This window comes from Sparus aurata, chromosome 18 (assembly GCF_900880675.1).
Source record: "Sparus aurata chromosome 18, fSpaAur1.1, whole genome shotgun sequence".
Classification (NCBI taxonomy): Eukaryota; Metazoa; Chordata; class Actinopteri; order Spariformes; family Sparidae; genus Sparus; species Sparus aurata.
The window spans coordinates 28,350,457-28,368,913 of record NC_044204.1 but is presented as its reverse complement, the minus strand read 5'-3'; the positions used below and the strand labels follow the sequence as shown (position 1 = coordinate 28,368,913).

Below are 18,457 nucleotides of genomic sequence, written 5' to 3'. Positions count from 1 at the left end.
CATTCTTCTAAGTCTGATCTAAATTATTGATTATGATTTGGCGTCTGCTGGGGAAAAAAATGTTTGCCAGTATAATCTTTGTAATTCCCTTGCGTTTTTTGTCCACACATGACAAAAGATAAATAAATAAAATGTTTTTAAAAAATACAGATTTTTCTTATAACTTGGTTCTTTACAGGGGAAATCTTTCTGAATTTTTTTTCCCTGCTAAAAAAATTCTGAGGAAAATTAGTTTTTCACTCAGTTCCACACAACAACAACAAAACATTGTTTCTCTTGGGAAAAACATTTGAAATTGACTTGTTTCACACACAAAATTCTCCCAGAAAGCCAACCAACCACCAAACAAAACATTTTCACTCAGTTACACAAACAGGAAAAAAATTCTTATCAAAAGTTTATTTTTTTTACTCGGTTACACACATGAAAAAAAACAAAAAAAAAAAACCAATTTCTTCTGAAATACTTTTTTCATTTTCACAGAAAAATGGAGGAACCTAGAAAAATTTTCCTCGCAAGACTTTTTTTCCCAATCAGATTGCAGGTAATAACACAGGAGAGAAAATAATTTAGATCACACTTTGAAAATAGATCACCAGAAAAAATAAATCACTTACCCCTCAGGGCTTGAGTAGGTGTCTTAGTGGGCATAACTTCTAATTGGATCAGGACACTCTAACACCTGCTGTCCTGCCTTGACTTTCTTCGCTACAGTGATGTATAAGTCCAGGTCATGTCAGGTCACCGTGACATCCCAGGCAGGTGTGGTTATAGATGCAACAGACTTTAAACGATAAAGGCCAGTGAAATACATTTCAAACTGTTATTAGGGAAAAATGTATGACTTATCGATTATAGGTTTGTCTCGTGCTTCTGTTGTTTGATTTGCTCTAATATGGAAAACTGCAGAGGCCATATTGAAACTAAACACTGTGGAGTGGATGGTCCTAGAAGTTGTAGGTATTAGCCTACGTCTTTTTCAGAAGTAAATATCAAAACTCTTTCTTTAACAAAGTGGAACTGCAGTTCTATATGCAATATTTCATCATACCGTGCAGGTCTATGTTATATACCAATATCGGTGCAGTAACAGACAACAAAACACACCACAGGAGGATCACAATTATGAGTTTTATTAAAGGTCAAACAGAAATCGCAGAACTCATCATAGGCACAGTAACTTACTCTTAATAGCTATACACTGCAAAATAAATTGGCATGTAGCACAGCAGCACATACAAGCACCACAAGCAGAAAACAGAGTGAAACAATAGATGACTAAGAAACAGCAGTCACTTTCGAGTCTGTCCTAGAGTGTCAGAGAGAGTTTATCATATGGCTTAGTCCTGAACAGTCTTTGGCCCTCGTCATCTTCCACAGGTTACCAATTAGTCATTCAATGAACCCGATTTAATAAGGACTCACCAACAAAGGATTTTAAATAAAGGGATACGTTTTACACACGCTCGATACATGTGTTGTTTTAAAGTCAATTTGAATGTAGAAAGTAAAAAGAAGACTACACCTTGCATGATAAAGGCACAATTACAACTGAATCATTTAAGAAATAATGGCAAAAAATAAATTTCACAATAAAATCACAATCTTATTCACTTGTTGGTGACTGGAAACCCGAAGCGTTTTAAGTCCACTCCACATGTACTTTTCTCCACATGTGGAGTCAGAGGGCTGTGAACCGATTCACCAGAATGACTCAGTCAGTCCACCACTAGGACAAGTGCCATGGCAACAAAATCGCTGGCTTTAGTAGCAATTGAAGAGCGTCACGTGTCCAAATCTGAAGGAACAGAGTTGTGTAAGGAGGATGTTGCTGCTGCTGCAAGAATAGCATTTGGAAAACCGGGTTGTTTGCAATTTTGACTTAAATCCTAAGGAGAATTCAGATTTATTGTTGTTTTGGATAATGACAACAAGGAGGAAAAGCACAACTGATTTCAGAAAAAGACAAAATGAAAGTGAATTTAAAACCCTGTGAACACGTTGAAACATCAATGTCCCTCTAGATCTAGATTTCTTTTACCTGCTCCTCTTATTTTCCAGCCTGCAGGTGGAGCCACTCTGTGCTTTAATCCGGTGCGTCACTGGACGGCACCTGCACTTGTGTATTCATGATGAGCATTTAAGGACATGGTTACTGGTTTTATTACACATGTTCCACACTGATTTCTTCTTCTAATCCACCTCTCTTGTTTGAGATATTATTGAACCAAAAATAAATGAACAGAAAAAAAGCTTTTTCAAAGCAAAACCATTCATGATTGACAGCTAGGCAATGTCATGCTTGGCAAAGAACAGGGCTCTAGCAAACAAACAAAAGGACAAAGAAATCTTTTATACTGTAATAAAATGATAGACATACTCATATCATTAACAATACATTGATTTGATTTTTAATCAACTCTTTTATCTATATTTATTCAAAATAAATTTTGAGTATTTTGACATAGTTATGTACATAAGTGCAAACAAGGTGAACGTCACACATTCGTATACACCTCAGCAAGGATCGACATCACCCAGCACAGCTGGGCAGGAAGAGGCTTCTGGACCGCCCTCTTGGCCAAAACGGAAACAGAACTCACTAATGAAAGCTCACGCCGCCATACAGAGGACACTGGGCGAGGACCGCCCGGTCTGCAGGAGGTAAACAGTGAAGATCGCTGACTAGTTGGATTTTTACAGAAAAAGATGAAGATCATTCAATCAGTCCAAAAGCCTCTTCACCTCCCTGACAGATAGGTGTTCGCTTTAAAAGCCAAAGTTCATTCTTATTTCTCAAAAACACCATGTACAAGAACAAAAACATACAATTAAGGTCAAATAAACAAAACAAAATAAACACCTGATCTCCCCTAAGGACCTTTGGATATTACAAGGATTTAAGTTTTCCATACAAAATATTTAATCACTTTGCGATAACAAGACAAACTAATTAGACATTCCCTTTTTGAATAAGTTAGTGTTGTATGTTATTTCAATGAATGTGAAAAAAATCACAATTAGGATAATAGAAAGGTAGCCATGTTGTCATTTTGTTGCCACAGCAACAGCAACTATTACCATTAACAATGACTCCATCATTGTATACAAATGATTTTCATATTATATCTTTTTTTCTTGTTGGTCTACACAAACTATTAACTATGTATAAATGAGTTTTTTTTTAATCTTTTTATTTCCATGCTGTGTTTTTTTCAATGTCAGATAAAAAAAAGTTTAACTTACCATTAATACATGTGAGTCTCATACACAGCTATCACATCTTTATACAGTGATCGAGAAATAAGGCCCTTTGTTTGTTCCCCCGGGCAACAGAAATATGCTCAGGACGGAATTAACTGTCCACATGCTAAAGGATCTGGTCACTGGACACAATGATCAGAGCACTTTGCATATTCCAGAGTGATGATAAATGACAGTATGGGAAAAATACAACGTTGCCCAAAGAAGAAACAAGAGAACGAGAAAGGGACAGAGGTAAAAACTATTTCTTTTCTCGCAGCACACCACAATTCCCCTAACTAACACACTCTTGTGCATCAATACATATGTCTAAGTGTACTTAAAAATTCAAATGCCCTCAACAGGCACAATTTATTGATCAAGTATTCTGTTTTTGTTTTTTTTTTCCAGCTGGACAGCAGTTAGTGAAGGCATAATGATGTAAAGGGGAGAGGAGACGAAGGCTAAAGAGAGAGAGAGAGAGAGAGAGAGAGAAAGGGGGTCTTCTTGGCTGGACAAAGCTAGTCTTTCAAAGCTGTAAGATTTAGACAAAATGATTTGTCTGGATATTCTAATCATCAATTTCATCGAGGAGGAGAGGAACAATTCCGCTGAAATTCTTCGGAGAGAAAATGTAGCTTCTCAAAACACTCAGGAGGTAAAGAAGTACCGAAGAGTACACGTCTTTACAGGTGTAAGATAACAGGCTCACAACGGGGCTACGTTCTGTTTAATCCACTGTGTAGATAAAAGAGTAGATGGTAGTTTAAATAAATACCTCAGAATATATACACATTCACTTTCTTTCTGAAGGTTAAATGAGAAGATTGGTATCACTGTAATGTCTGTATGGTAAATATCAAGCTTGAAGAGACAGACGGCTGAGCTTAACATTAAGACTGGAAACAGGGGAAACATCCTCTTGATCCAGCCTGAGTAGAACGATACTGATAGGTTGCTTTGAGGTGTGAGGTCAGTTAGAAATGGTGTCAACATTGTCTCAGTCTGTATCTCGCTCATAGTCTTTAAAAACACTAATTATAAAAAATCTAAAGGATCCATGACAAGATTTTTTGTTAGTTTTTTTGTTAAAAGAAAAGTTCTATTGGCTGATATACTGTTTTAAGTTTTTTAAAACATAAATAGTATCAGTATAATTTAAAAAAAGCACCTATCAACACTTAAAAAGATCACTAATTAACACTTTATATCTTGTTTATGTAATTTGTACAAAAAAACAAACTGCGAGAACACCCTCAGTGTGTAGCGGTCCTTGCTAGCCATCGGCTAATGTACAGTAAAGTAATCAGACTATTTGTGGCTAATGAATAATTTGCTTTGGTTGAACATCTTAATAGGTCCCGACAGTTGATCTCTCTGAACTTCTCTGTGGCTGTAGTTCTTGTTGCCTGGCAACCTCACAGTGATGATTGCCGAATGTCACTGTGGATCTCTGTTTAATATCCGCCATTTTGTTTGAGTGTTCAAGTCTTACAGATCAGAAATTAGCGTCAAACGACTCGGCTGTCAGTGATGATGCAAAGTTTAGAGTATTACCAAGCGCCTGACTCAGCCGAGAGTCCCTCACACTAAAATGATTTGTCTTTTTCATATCTGGGTCCTGATGAAACAAACACACAATGTGTTGATTAGTGTATTTTAGAGGTGCTGTCATGTGTATTTTGTCACTTCAATACAATTTAAGGCTTGATTGTGATATGAGTGCAGTATCGATCTTCTCATCTAACTCGGAAAGACAGCGAACAGGCGTATTGTTCCTTTAAAAGACACATTTATGTTAATTCAGCGTCAACTTAAGGTCGCTGCAGTTCAGGAAGCGCGCTGATCGGGGCGCTCCAGACGGTAACATTCACCCATCCAAACCCAGAGAGGTGGTGCTTCTAAGTTGTTACACCCCAGTTAAACACAGTTGACAGGTAATGGCTGGGAAGCCAGCGAGGGATTACATCCTTGTAACAGTTACCAAGAGTGTGAGTTAACAGAAACAAGGAATGCAAATACGGGGAGAACTGGCCAAATCCACCATCATGTGAAAAATAAAACAATAAAAGGCCAACCAAGTGGATTTTCTCAATTTTGTCCGATGGTTACAACATTGTTTACAGGTGCATTCTGGGCACTTTGGGTTCTTTCAAAGGTAGGGGTACAAAAACTGACTCGCAAGAAATGGTACTGTAATGTACGATTCTGCTTCTACCTTCTCTGAGAGTGAAAGATATTTCTAAAAGTAGTCACACCACTCATTGACATTAAATATAAATCTATATAACAATACACATACTTTAATATGTCTTAACACAGTATCAGCATGGTACCTATGTGACCTCAGAAATAGTCTATATATAGTGAATCATTACATTTCAAACATGCCTGTCTTTTAGAAGGGCATGAGTAATTTTTGCATTAGATACATTCACGACACGATAACATTATTTAAAATGAATAATGCTCAGTGAAAAAATGCCTTAACATCTGCAGCATTTTCAACTAACCGAATACGTGATTCATTGTCTCTGTCGACAGACTCATGTATGCACACAACGCACTGATTTATCTGTTTACACAAACGATGAGGCAGCACAGCTGTCTCGGAGAAGAAACTAGTACAGAGGTGATTTACTGTTATAATAATAATGTACCAAATAACACATCTATCTTTGAGCACTGGTCTGTTCTTACAGTGTATTGACAGTGGTGGTTCGAGGAGACTTGAAAGAGGCACATTTGAATTTGGACAAAAGTGATTTCAGCCCAGTTTCCGAAGCTGTTACGTTCAATTTTACAGGTCTACGGCCGTCTGGACTCCAAAACTCCCAACTGGGTTGTAAATTCTTTTTCATCACGAGACATCAAACAGGTGATTTATTCCTCTGTCTCCTGGCTTTACCATAACAACTGTGGCTGCCGTACTCCCCGTCTGACGGCAAAAAAGGGCACATCAGTAGAAAAGACGACACATTATAAACGCAGACAGGACGTTTCAAGTTCTCAGCTTTCTCCCTGAGGAGCCACGAAACATAAAAATCTTGTGCCACTTGTTCGATCCAAATGCCGCATGAAAGGAGACAATTAACACCAAGAAACTGGCCTTTTTAAAAATACATCTCTGCATTTTGAGCAGGAGACATTTATTTGGAGGAATTCATCAGGTATTGCATTGAATGGGGGCGGCTCCTTGCATATACCACCACTTGGCACACACACAGACTTTAGGCACGACAAATCCAGCTTCAATCTTGTGCAATAACTCCGACATCAGGTGTAAAAGTTTGAGAGGTGCCAATTATGCAAGTCTGTGATCTTACCGTTTGGTGTTTACTATGATTTCAGGTGAGTTGGACGCAAGAAATCAGGGTTCTGCACCTCTCGACTGTCATTTTTTTAACACCATGTTTGGATATTGCATCATGGACGAAACAGGACAAACCTTCCTTTTCTCTCACTGAAAAATGATTCTTAACACCTAAGAAACAATCGCTGATCAGACATCATGACTAAAGATAACCTCAACCTCAAATTCATCCATTTAAATAATTTAAGCTGTCTGGTTTATTACCGGTAGAGTTTTCCAGAGACATATAGAAATCTTGACCTCACCTGCTTTAAGGCAGTTTGCTTCTTAAACCAAGAAATTAAGAGCCACGTTCTTAAAAATCTCTCAACTCAGCTCCTTTTATATCGCAGTGATTGTATCTGATTTTGGGCTGCTGCGTTACATGAAAATGACGCCGTCACTGACAATGAAGGCGGGGGGACGAAAAATGATTCAAGTCATAATCAACATTTAAGAAACGATATGAATTTAAACTGGCGATGTGTTATTACTTGATTCTTACAACATGATATTGGCTAATGCACAGTATTTTTGTAACAACAGATATTGTCTTAAATTGCAAATAAGAAAATCTTTCGATTGTTAAAGTGTTTAGTTTTTTTTTTTAGGGGGGGGGGGGGACGACGACGACGAAGTCTCCTCTGCAGCTGAGCAGACAAATCAAAGGCACAAACAAATCAACAACAACTCATCAGGCGAGATGAGACCATGAGAACAAACTGATGATAGACGTAAGTACAACACAAACATTTGTAGCCATCTGGAAACGTAAACATGACATGATATGAAAACTACTCTTTCGTTTCGACAACACGTGATGGTTGCAGACCAGCGGCACGTCCGTTTGCCGCTCGGATGGTCTCAATTTCCAGAATTTGCTTTTTAGAGTTTCTGACTTTGGAACAGTCAAATGTGTTGGGTTGCCTTGTGTGATGGCTCCAACCCATAAAGGGCATTAAGTCTTAAATGTGTGTGTGTATTAGAGTGTGTGTGTGTGTGTGTGTGTGTGTGTTTGTTTCTGGTGCACTTTTAAGGTGTGGGCATGTATGGCTGTAAGAAGGACGGAGCTCTATTGCTCAGCCTGATCGAGTCAGTATGCATCAGGATGGCTGCTTCAAAGCAACAGTAATACGTCCAGGCTTGTATTGCGTGAACAATCGCAGCGTTCTCTAACTTTCATTACATCTTATAACCAGTTTCACGTTGCCACTCAGTCAGTGTGCACTGTAGGTGAGGCACATGTTTGCTGCATTCAGAAAAGATGACCGCCCCTGGTAGTGCGCAGGCTTCGGGGACTTTAACTGGGGTTTCGGGAAAGGCTTACTGAGTTTAGTGCCACCGGAGCCGCCACCAGCAGTTTGGGGACGGGACAGAAATGGGTTTCCATGGGAACGCACTGGAGCTCCACTGGATCGGGGGTCAGAAGCTCCGAGGGGTCTACTGGAAGAGAGAGAGGGAGGGGGTGAGAGGAGGAGCAGTGAATTCACAAAGACACAAAGGTCTCAGAAAAGTCCCCTGCAGTAGAGGATTCAGTACGATGACGTCAGAGGGCAAAATAATTTGAATGTCAGATTTTAAACATGACACTATTTGTTTTTCAAATCAAGTAGTCAAGGAGCAGCGAGATCATGTATCATCAGTGTTGGAATAAAGCCGCCAACTTCCATTCAACTACTTAAATTGTACACAATTATGTGTTAAGAATTTCTTTATAAAATCAATTCCAGTGGGAGAAACTGCAGGCGAAAATAGGTTTTTTTAATTCACTGACCAATATGTTGAGATTGAGTTTTCTTTCACACTAGTGGAAAGAAAACGTCCAAAATAAACATGTTAAGTGTTTCGTTTAGTTCAGATTTAGCTTCTTTTTATTTAGATCGCATCATTTGCATGTTTAAAAATAAATCTGAGGAAACTTGTATTAAGACAGAAATTGTCTTAATGTATGTAATCACTTGATGAAGTTTCATAGTGATATCTATTAGTTAAATTTGTACCCTGTCCACTATTTATCATCTAAAACTGTTTCTAAAGACTGGTTAGTTCAAATACCATTTATAATCTGATTTATACGACACTTTATTCCTACAAACATGGGAAATGAATTTTCTGATTTATGGAGCGATTAAAAGAGATATTCCCTCTTTAAAAACCCTTTGACTCCAGAACGACATTAGACGAAAACAATAATTTAGAACCTGGATTTATCCGATGTATAGATTTCTTTTCTGGGAATTAATGCAAAGTAGTGCATATCTAATAATATTTAATAATACATCATTTGGATTTCTCCTATTTCCTAAGTCAAACAAACCACTTACAGAGCCACTGAATCATTTTAAATGAAGCTGAAACCTTGGCTGTTTTTCTTAGCTCAGGAACAAAACAAGAAATACCGTGAGTAATCAACTCATGATATCTATTCATTCTTTTTTTTTTTTGCACTGCTCACCTTCACAGGTACAAAAAAAAAAAAAAGATTTCAACCAGTAAAACTCTCCATCAACACACGAAATATGGTTGGCGTAAATAATAGAGATATATCACTAAGTGTATTGGAAATAATTTATATATTGCAAAGATATTTTCAGGCTATTTGGCGAATTTTGCCATGAAATGTGTCCCCATCTACAGGACTATGTCAAGGGGAATTCACTGGGAACAAGATGAAAGTATCTTAATTACAGCAGGGTTATTGACGATGCCAGAGCACCAACTATATGTCCATAGATCACATAGAAGACAGAGACAGACAGTGGTTCTACAGACTACAACATTCAGATGAAAACAGTTCCCTGTTCGGAGATTCTTCTCAGAATAAACTGTTTTCATTTGCTCACGTCACGACAGACTGAACAGTGAGGACAGATGAAATGTGAACATAATACACGTGGCACTACAGGCAGGTGTTTCTTTAACCTGATGAAAGAAAGACTAACTCAGAACGTCCTCAGCTAAAATAAAAAGAGAACTGAAATGAAAGAGCAAACCTGATTCGAGGCGGCAGATTCAGCGAAAGGAACATTGGTGACTGGGGTCGAAGCCGACGAAACAGTGGAGGTTGTGGCACCGTGCATCATGGGAACTTTTATTCAGGGCGAGTCAGACGAAAGACAGAGGACGAGGATGTGGGCGGGGAGGAGGAGGGGGGACAGGAATGATATGGTTACCATGGCAAAATGTGTCGGATCAAAAGTCATGGCACAAGTCCAGTGATATTGCCAGGATGAACAAGTATCAAGACACATGCATACAAAATAAGAGATAAAGAAAATTACAGATTTAATTAGCCAACCGCTTACAAAATAAAAGAAAATGCATTGTTTCACCAACAAATGGTACTTAAACAAACAAGGCAATACACACTCATACAATCTAATCAGACTGGAGTATCTGATAATTGTATTCAAATGGACAGGGCATGTGTATGAAGGGAGCAAATGATCCAGAAGAGACAATAAGCCTTTCAATGACGTCACAGCTGCAACGTGACAGTTTACCTCTTCTTTTCTAATAGTCCTGTGGGTCGATCATCATACTATTAAAAACTACAGATAGATTTAGTGACTGACGATAAACTGAAGATAAACACCTCACTTTCATTTTGCATTCAACTAACACACACATTACCTGGCATATAAAATATATGTGAAACGATTATGCCTGTGTGATCTTGCTTTCTATCAACTACAGGTTAACTGAGATCTTGTCTGATTTTGGGAACAAATTATTGGTGAATTCAATTTACTCTTCAGTGTGTTGTACAGTTGTACATGTCTACTATGTCTAAAAGGGGGAATCTGTATGAATTTTGGTTTAAAACGTTGGAAAACCTACAAAAAATGATCAATCGAATGTGAATTAATAGCACTTTTGGCATTATGATGTCGAGGTATGGTGCTGCAGGGAAATCAACTGAAGTTAGCATGCTAACCAGCTAGCTCTGGCCCATTCCAGTCCGAAGCTCCAGTGCTAGCACGTTTGACTCCGCTGGCCCCTGAGCTCCCAGTCCACATCACTAGCTGCACAGCTAACTGAGCTAACTAGCTATGGGTGACTATAATTAGAAGCAGTTAGCACGTACTCTGGTGGTAGGATGCCCACCATTCATTTAGAGTATAAATCTGACAGGTGGTCAATTCTTACATATTGCACCTTTAAGGAGTTTTGTCAGAGAATAACAACGCCCTGATGATGTCAGCAGGAGTTATATTGGTTTAGAGATTTTAAAAGCCCCTGTGCACCTACACAGGTGTTGTCACTCGTGCTGCCTAATTCAGCCTCTTGTCAGGTCTGTTTACAGCTGCGCCTACTGGACGTATCACTCGCTCTTCGGCTGGCTTTGGTCTAACCTGTTGTGCCAGGATATCATACACCTCTTATCACTCACTGTTTAAGATGTCTCCTCGCCCAAACACACCTGCTTCAAGTAATCAGCTCGTCATCGACAACAACCCATTTATTTGAATCAGGTGCGCTGGGGCAGGGAAACATTTAACACATGCAGGGCAGGAGGCCTCCAGGAACAGGACTGAAGACACTGACACATACAGCACAAACTGCACTGAAGACTTACATAAACATGTAACATAATTAAATTGTTAAAAAACTCCCTGCACTTATTTTTCTACGATGAAACAACAATTCACTCTGATATTTTGTGCATCAAATTTGTTATTATTTTCATCGCACAGTTGCCAAAAACTGGCAAACTTTACTCTATACTTTGCTCTATTAAGACTTGTTTTAAATCCGTACGAGTGGCAAGAGGAAGAGCTCAAGCAAGTCCATCAACTGCTGGCCTTCGTCCTGCTTCCCTGAGCTACCTGAGCTGCCGACACCTGCATGCACACCCACGATCACACACACACACCAAGCACGGTTGCATGGAGTTGAAACGAAAAGGCAGACATGATGCTGTGAAAAAACAACGGGCTCAAAACAAACGTCTCTCATGTGCTCTTCAGTAGCTGACACAATAATCTGTGGGATGTTCTCCCAAAGGACCAGATGAGCAGTCTGAGTTCTTTACCTGCACATTTCATATTCTTTACATTACGGCTGAGCAACTACTGGTCTCTCTGGAGAAACTTGGAGCTTTTCACAGTGAACATTTAGTCACTTTCCATCACCATAACTTTATTGTCATATAATACAGCAAGTCTTTTTCTCAGGAAATAAGCTACCAAATCTACATTTTCAGCCACGTTCTCGATTTGATCTGAGCTTCAGTTTTTTTCTTGTCTTACTTGGGTGCAGAAAAGAGAGTTCTCACAACATGATCTGTTCTTTTGGGGTGCCCTAGTACTCTGAGGGTTTAAGGCACTGCCAACGTACTCAGTGACATCTTAGGTTTGAGTTCGACAAGGTGTGTTTGTTTCATTTTATTCTTAATCGCTCTGTCCCTAGATTTTCTGTCTTCTCTCTCACAAAAGAGGACAATTTAATTGTTAATAATTTAGACGTTCCTTCATTAGAAAACTGTTGAAACCACTGACTTCATCTTCAACTCAGAGTAGTCTACAGAGATTAAACAAACACCAAGTTACTTGAATGATGAACTCAATAACACAAAATAATGTCTGTTTCCGTCTGTTGCTATTCAACAACTGGCCAACAACATCCAACTCATATTGGGGCCACTTAAAATGTCTTAATTTCAGTATGTGTAGCATGTCTTTTTTATGTTTTAAATCCCTAATTACTTTCGCTTTAATTAACCAAATTATCTCTATTTTCCATTTCATGTTGTATTTGTAGTTTGTAACAAGATACTTTTGGCTGTATTTGCGCGTGTCTCTGTCGGGTAAGACATCCTTAATATGTGAAATTCTTCACGGTGATTAATTGATTACTTAGTGATCTTTAACATCATTAGTCTAACAAACACTTTCTTTGTAGGCCGGGGCATCTCCAGCAGTACAGTACTTCATTAAAATGCTGTTTTGTCATTTGTGCAGCTGTATGTCACCAGCAGTTCTTTGTAAATACAGAGTGAATAAGGAGTCTGATGTATTTTCCGTCACAGGAAAGTGCCACATTTCTGTGGTATGAATGAGAACAATCGGCTGCTTCCATAGCAGGAAAAATGCACTGAAACCCTGATATATTACTGATTTGGAGAGCTGTTAGCAGTACTGTACAACATACATGATCTGTAGCTTACTGGCTAATACATGCTAACCAGTACGGCCATGTTGTTCAATCAATCAATCCATCAATCCTTCAATAAAAGGCTTTGTGTATGTGAAGTAAAGCTGATCTACCAATGCTTCCTGAGGGCACCATGCACAGAACAGAGCCCATCACATTGTGAACCGCTACATGTGTGAAAAACAAGTAATGAATGAGAGCAGATGAGAAGGACAGCAGGAGGAGGATGAAAAGAAAACAAGGAGGACAAAGAGTTGTGGTAAAGCTGTCACTGGCAACAGCAGGTCAACGCAAGTCAAGAGGTTAAAGCAGGAAACACAAGCGAGGCTGTCACAGTCAGTGCCGCACACAGAGACACAAAAACACATCGACCGGTGGGGACAAGAGATAACTGCTTTCTAGCTGATGAGCAGGACAAGACATGAAGCTTGAAGTCAGTTTATTGTAGAGGTGTTTTATCCAAGCAGCGAGATATGAAGATGAAAGTGAGTGTGTGTGTGAGTGTTCAGCACTGAGCAGGTACAGTGTGTGGGTGTTTTGGCTGCAGACCTCTGTGTTGTATAATTTAGGCGTGCAGCATATCAATAATTCATGTCTGTCAGACTTCAAACATTTCACTGACCACTGTTTCTTTACAGTCAGCATCAACTGAAAAATGTATTTTCAGTGTGATACCCAGGAGTGTCCTTTGTATCGCTATGTGCCAAATATATATCAACTTAACGCTTTTAAAGTAATTTTAAATCAATTTTTGTTCTTTTTTACATCCTTTGTTCCTTCTCGGCTACATTGGGTATTTTCATTAATTGTTTAATCAGTGAAAGATCAGAACATTTTAGGACATTTAAGTAACAATTATCTGTATATATAACAGAGAAAAGCAGCAGATCCTTACATTTAAATGGTTAAAACCAGAAAATATTTGGCTTTCTATCCTGATCATTGAGTTAAACAAGCTGTTTTATAAATTGTCAGTAGTCAATTAACTAATACATTACATGACTTACTGTGAATGAAGTGAATTTGGTTTTGTACTTGTTTCCTAATTTAATCCAATAAAATGTGAGAGTACATTTTTAAGCTGATGTTCTGTCCTTCAAATCTAAATTACACCCTCTAAATCCTCTCATGATGTTAACTAGCAATCAGATGCACGAAAAAAAACAAACAAGAAACTCATGGAAGGAAATTACAATCATGGGACTTTACATTTGGTTAAGAGTAGTAGGACTGGTGCTGGCTGTCTCCTTCGCTCTGTCTGGCTCTTTGTTTACGCTTTCACTAAATACTACTTTCAGCCAAAACACAGGCAACTTTGCTCTGAAATACATCGAGAACTTCAAAATCTAAAAGAACCTGCAATCCGTGTACCAGCAGTCCCACATCATGGCCTTCTGATGTGTTTGTCTAATGATTAAGGCTTCAACGGCTCATCACACGTCGAGCAGAGTGAAGTTAATGTAAGCAACACAAGGAGAGAAGGGAAGCGAGGCGTGATAGAGGGGTCAAGGCGAGCAGTTACAGTGACTACGTTTACATAAAATGTTACGGTTTTTGCCTTAATTATGAAAAAGAAAAATAATCCTACTAGGCTGTTTACATGGCCGATGTAAATGAATATACCACTTATACTCCTACATGCAGCCATTCGTACTTCAGGGCCAGCCGCCGGCGGTAAATGTTGTGAGTTAGCGTTTCTGCAAACCACTGATGTTTTCATATTTGTACGTGTCACAGGCTAAAATGTCTGATTCACATTTATGTTTTTTGTCCTGACAGTCACAAGTCCGAGGCTGTGTTTAAAGATTTGAAACTACTTGATATTTTTAATTAGACATCAGGACATCTCCAGCCGTGTTTGTGGTGCCAAAACAGGTGTTTTAAAGGGACACTATGTAGTTTTGGAGAAGAAATACAATCTCAGAATCTTAATATTTACAATAATAATGAGGAAATAAGATAAACACAGAAATATCTATTTTAATAACTAAATAAAAAAGCTGTTCTCAAAGGAAAATAAGGTCCTCAGAACACTATTGAAACTAGAAAGATGGCAGGGTCCACCAAAGTAAAACAGTATGAAATCGTTTTGTCCTTCAAGGTCAGTTTGTGTATTCAGTTTATGAAAAATCTGTCAATGAAGATCTTTCTCTTCTGATTAAAATGTCTGACCTTTAAGCCAAAATATGAAAATACGACTCTTTTTTAATCTTGAGAGTGGTTTTTGTGACTTGACCCAACCAGACCACAAGCACAGCGTCGTCAAAATTGTTTTAAAATAGAAAGTTGAAGCTAAAGAAATGCAAAGTTTGAACATATCCGTGGTTTGTGGAAACGTACATTGCCATCATGTATTCTGGTGACTGGGTTGCCTCTTTCATTCCTTCAACAACCTTCTTAAAAAAGGCTGCCCCTGTTATATCTTTATGCATATCCCAAAAAATGTTTCATAATGTTTACAGGGTTCTTACACATTTTTCAAGGTCAAATTCAAGCACTTTTAAGGGTCATTTTAAAGATTTTCCAGCACCTTATTGCTGGGGTAAAATACTTTTCTACAGGAATATATAAACTCATTATTTTTTCTTCACTTTTTCTCACAATACAGTACATTGTATCATGCTGTAAACATCTAAAATTATGTTTCATAATAGCAAAAACTTCAGAAATTAATTATCCAGTCTGATCCCAATTTTGTGAAAGACACAGAGTTATAATGTCAAGCACTTTCAAGCACGTAAACTAAAATCCAGGCACTTTTCAGACCTTGAAAACACAACATTGAAATTCAAGTACTTGAATTTCAAGCACCCGTACGAACCCTGTGTTTAAAAGCAGTTTCTCTCGCACACAGAAAGAGTTGTTGGCAAAACTTTCTAGAGGGAATTTGTTGTAAAAATGTGCTAAAAACCCTGATTGAGATGCATAATGCCGAACGTGCGTTGTGTCCGAAGAATGCTCCTAAAACCTGAATAATACTAGAACCTCACGTCTCCATCAAAAATGCTACATTGGGAATATCCAAAAGGAATATTCTCTAAATATTACCACTGACTAATGTCTTGTTCGATAGCGGAAAACTAGTGTGCATGTAAACGTAGTCACTGAAGCCTTCCACAGACACAGCATGCATTCTGTTACTACACCTGTAACTCCCTTTATCCCACCAGATTACCTGGTTGCCTCACACAAAAAACCTCCTCTTGAGAAATCAATTTCCAAGGCTTCATGAATCCAGTTTATCTCCTACCTGCGCGGTCAGGTAAACGCTGTCTGGACTATGTTTCAGGGGTGCTAATGTGTGTATAGACTCACCAGTGGGGATGAAGGCTGGTTGCTGGAGCTGCATGTTAGCCAGGGCTTGCTGGTAGTGGAACATGCTGGGGTTGAAGACGGTGGCAGCAGCTCCGTTGCTCTTCTCTAAGATCGGCCTCTTTGGTAGCGGCTGCATGGCTCCTGGAGGGAGACCCTGATTGGGACCAAACACACAGAAGAAAGAGGAGAGAAGTTATCTTCAACACAGCCGATAACACTCGTAACCTTGCAAGAATATCAACACTTACCCTGAAACAAAAAAATTGGATTATCTGAGATTAATGAAGTGAGCTCGACATACCCAGGATACTTATAAAATAGCACAATAAAAAGATCTGACACTGCTTACAGGGAAAAAAGATCAGATAAAGTCGACAGTCCCTCTTACAGGAGCACACCTATCATGTCCACACACAACAGGATCTTCTATGGATGATAATACCATTTTCTAGAGATCTGATTGGTTGAAAGGAGGTTCTTTCACATGTATACTGTTATTACGCCTGTAACTCCCTCTATCCCACCTGATTACCTCATCGCCTGACAAAAAAAACAAAAACATTTTCATTTGTCTGCCCAGGAATCAAGTTCCAAGGCTTCACGCATCCAGTTTTCTTTCATACCTGTACAGTCAACTGAACACTATTTGGACTTTGTCTCAGTGGTGCTGATGTGTGACAGACTTACCAGTCCGGATGAAGGCTGGTTGCCGGAGCTGCGAGTTAGCCCGAACGTGCTGGTAGTGGGACAAGCTACAGAAGGAGGTGCTTTTATATGTAACACAACCTGCAGCGGAGCAAGTAGGCGTGCAGCACAAGGGACTTTTTGTTCGCCTCTGCCTTTAACTGAAGCAGTTTTAAGGCTTTGATCAATATTTTGAGCTGCAATGTAACTTTTATTGTCTTGTCTTTTATAAACCTGTTCTGATTTAGCTAACTTTTTCGATGTCTTTTGTTTTATTAATCTTCTGTTTCTTGCTGTCTTGCTACTTTTTTTTAACGTAATTTTATGCTCCTGTAAAACACTTTGAGTTGCCTTGTGTCTGAATTGTGCTATACACATAAACTTGCCTTGCCTTAACATGGTTATGTGTCCCTGGTAAGAAGTGAACCAGCTTCATAACCCTGAAATAACCCAGAGTTAACCCTGATGTTACTCGCTAAAAACGAATCATGCTTCGCAGGACCGGCCTCCGGTGTTATCTAACGGTAAATATACAGCCTCTGTGAGCGCAGCGGCATCCAGCTGACGTGGATGTTTCTGTTTACCACCACAAGAGGACACTGCAGTATGTAAGATTAGCTGAAGCGATGTAGGACAGCCCAGAGGTCAGACCAAAAGCAAAATGGGATTGCTATGACTTCATTCAGTAATGGGGCCGGTGCTGAAACATCAAACTGCAGTGGATGATAACCAAGACAAATACAATTATAACATGAATACAGACACCTGTCACATCACAGGACGTGATAAATGTCACCATCAGTTTTTAATTACTTTGACTGATTTTTCTGACTAATTTGAGATGAAACCAGTGACACTACAGAGTGCAGTCATCCAACAGCATGCAGCGTTAGCAGCTGCGGCAACAAAACTAAATGCCAGGATGTATAAACTCACTTATGTTCTTTTTCCAAAACTCTCTCTCTCTCGTGTTTTTCTGCATCCGCTCTGCAGATTGACCTGATTATATTACAGCCGCTCACATTGCTAACTTTAGCCCGTGGAGCTGGCTTCACTGAGAGTACCGGCTCAGACGCATGCACAGTAGCACACATTCATGAAAAAACATAATCCCCAGACTACATTATCAAATTTCAAGTTGCCTGCGGGACACTGTGATACCCGGATCCTTCATTGCATCAGTAAACAATATCCAAGTGGAGAACAGGATAATCTTCTCCTGTTTCACTGCTGCGTTCAGCAGATATGCTGATTGTTGATTTGTAACTTTTGAGAAGGTGAGTGTCGGCTTACACCTGTGTTTGTTCTGTTCTATGGTTAATTGTTTTGTGTATTCTTAGTAGGAAATATTCCCTGTCACAGTGTTGAGAAGGACTCACCAAGGCTGCGGACGCTGTGTTTTGACTGGCTTGGTGCTGCGCAGCCTTGATCCTTGCCTGCAGGTGAGCCGGGGGATGGAAGTACTTGCACTTGTCTCGGCTGCAGCGACCTTTAATGTAGTCCATGCAGACGATCACCGAGTTTTCACTGCAGTCCACCATGCCAGCCTCCAGGGGGTGAGCATAGCGGCAGTCACTCTCGCCCCTCGTGCAGTTACCGCGCTGGAATTCTCGACAAACCTGGCAAGGGTCAGCGGGAGCACTAATCAACATTTACCTTTCATCATACTGAGGCCAAACATAGCAACACAACACAACTGCACGCATG

At 39.3% G+C, this 18,457-nt stretch overlaps 1 protein-coding gene across 7 annotated transcripts in view; it reads right to left on the bottom strand.

Moving 5' to 3' along the window:
- Window positions 1-1,117: 1,117 nt before the first annotated feature.
- Window positions 1,118-18,457, bottom strand: part of mbnl3 (muscleblind-like splicing regulator 3) — a 36,256-nt gene continuing 18,916 nt past the window's right edge. For 3 of the 7 annotated variants that reach the window (XM_030396201.1, XM_030396203.1, XM_030396202.1), the window contains exons 5-9: window positions 18,130-18,369; window positions 16,067-16,220; window positions 12,865-12,918; window positions 9,589-9,683; window positions 1,118-8,038 (exon numbers count right to left, since the gene is read on the bottom strand). In XM_030396201.1, coding sequence (XP_030252061.1) covers window positions 8,036-8,038; window positions 9,589-9,683; window positions 12,865-12,918; window positions 16,067-16,220; window positions 18,130-18,369 — 546 coding nt within the window. In that variant the 3' untranslated portion in view covers window positions 1,118-8,035. The other 4 variants (XM_030396206.1, XR_003981433.1, XM_030396205.1 and 1 more) reach the window with 4 other exon arrangements.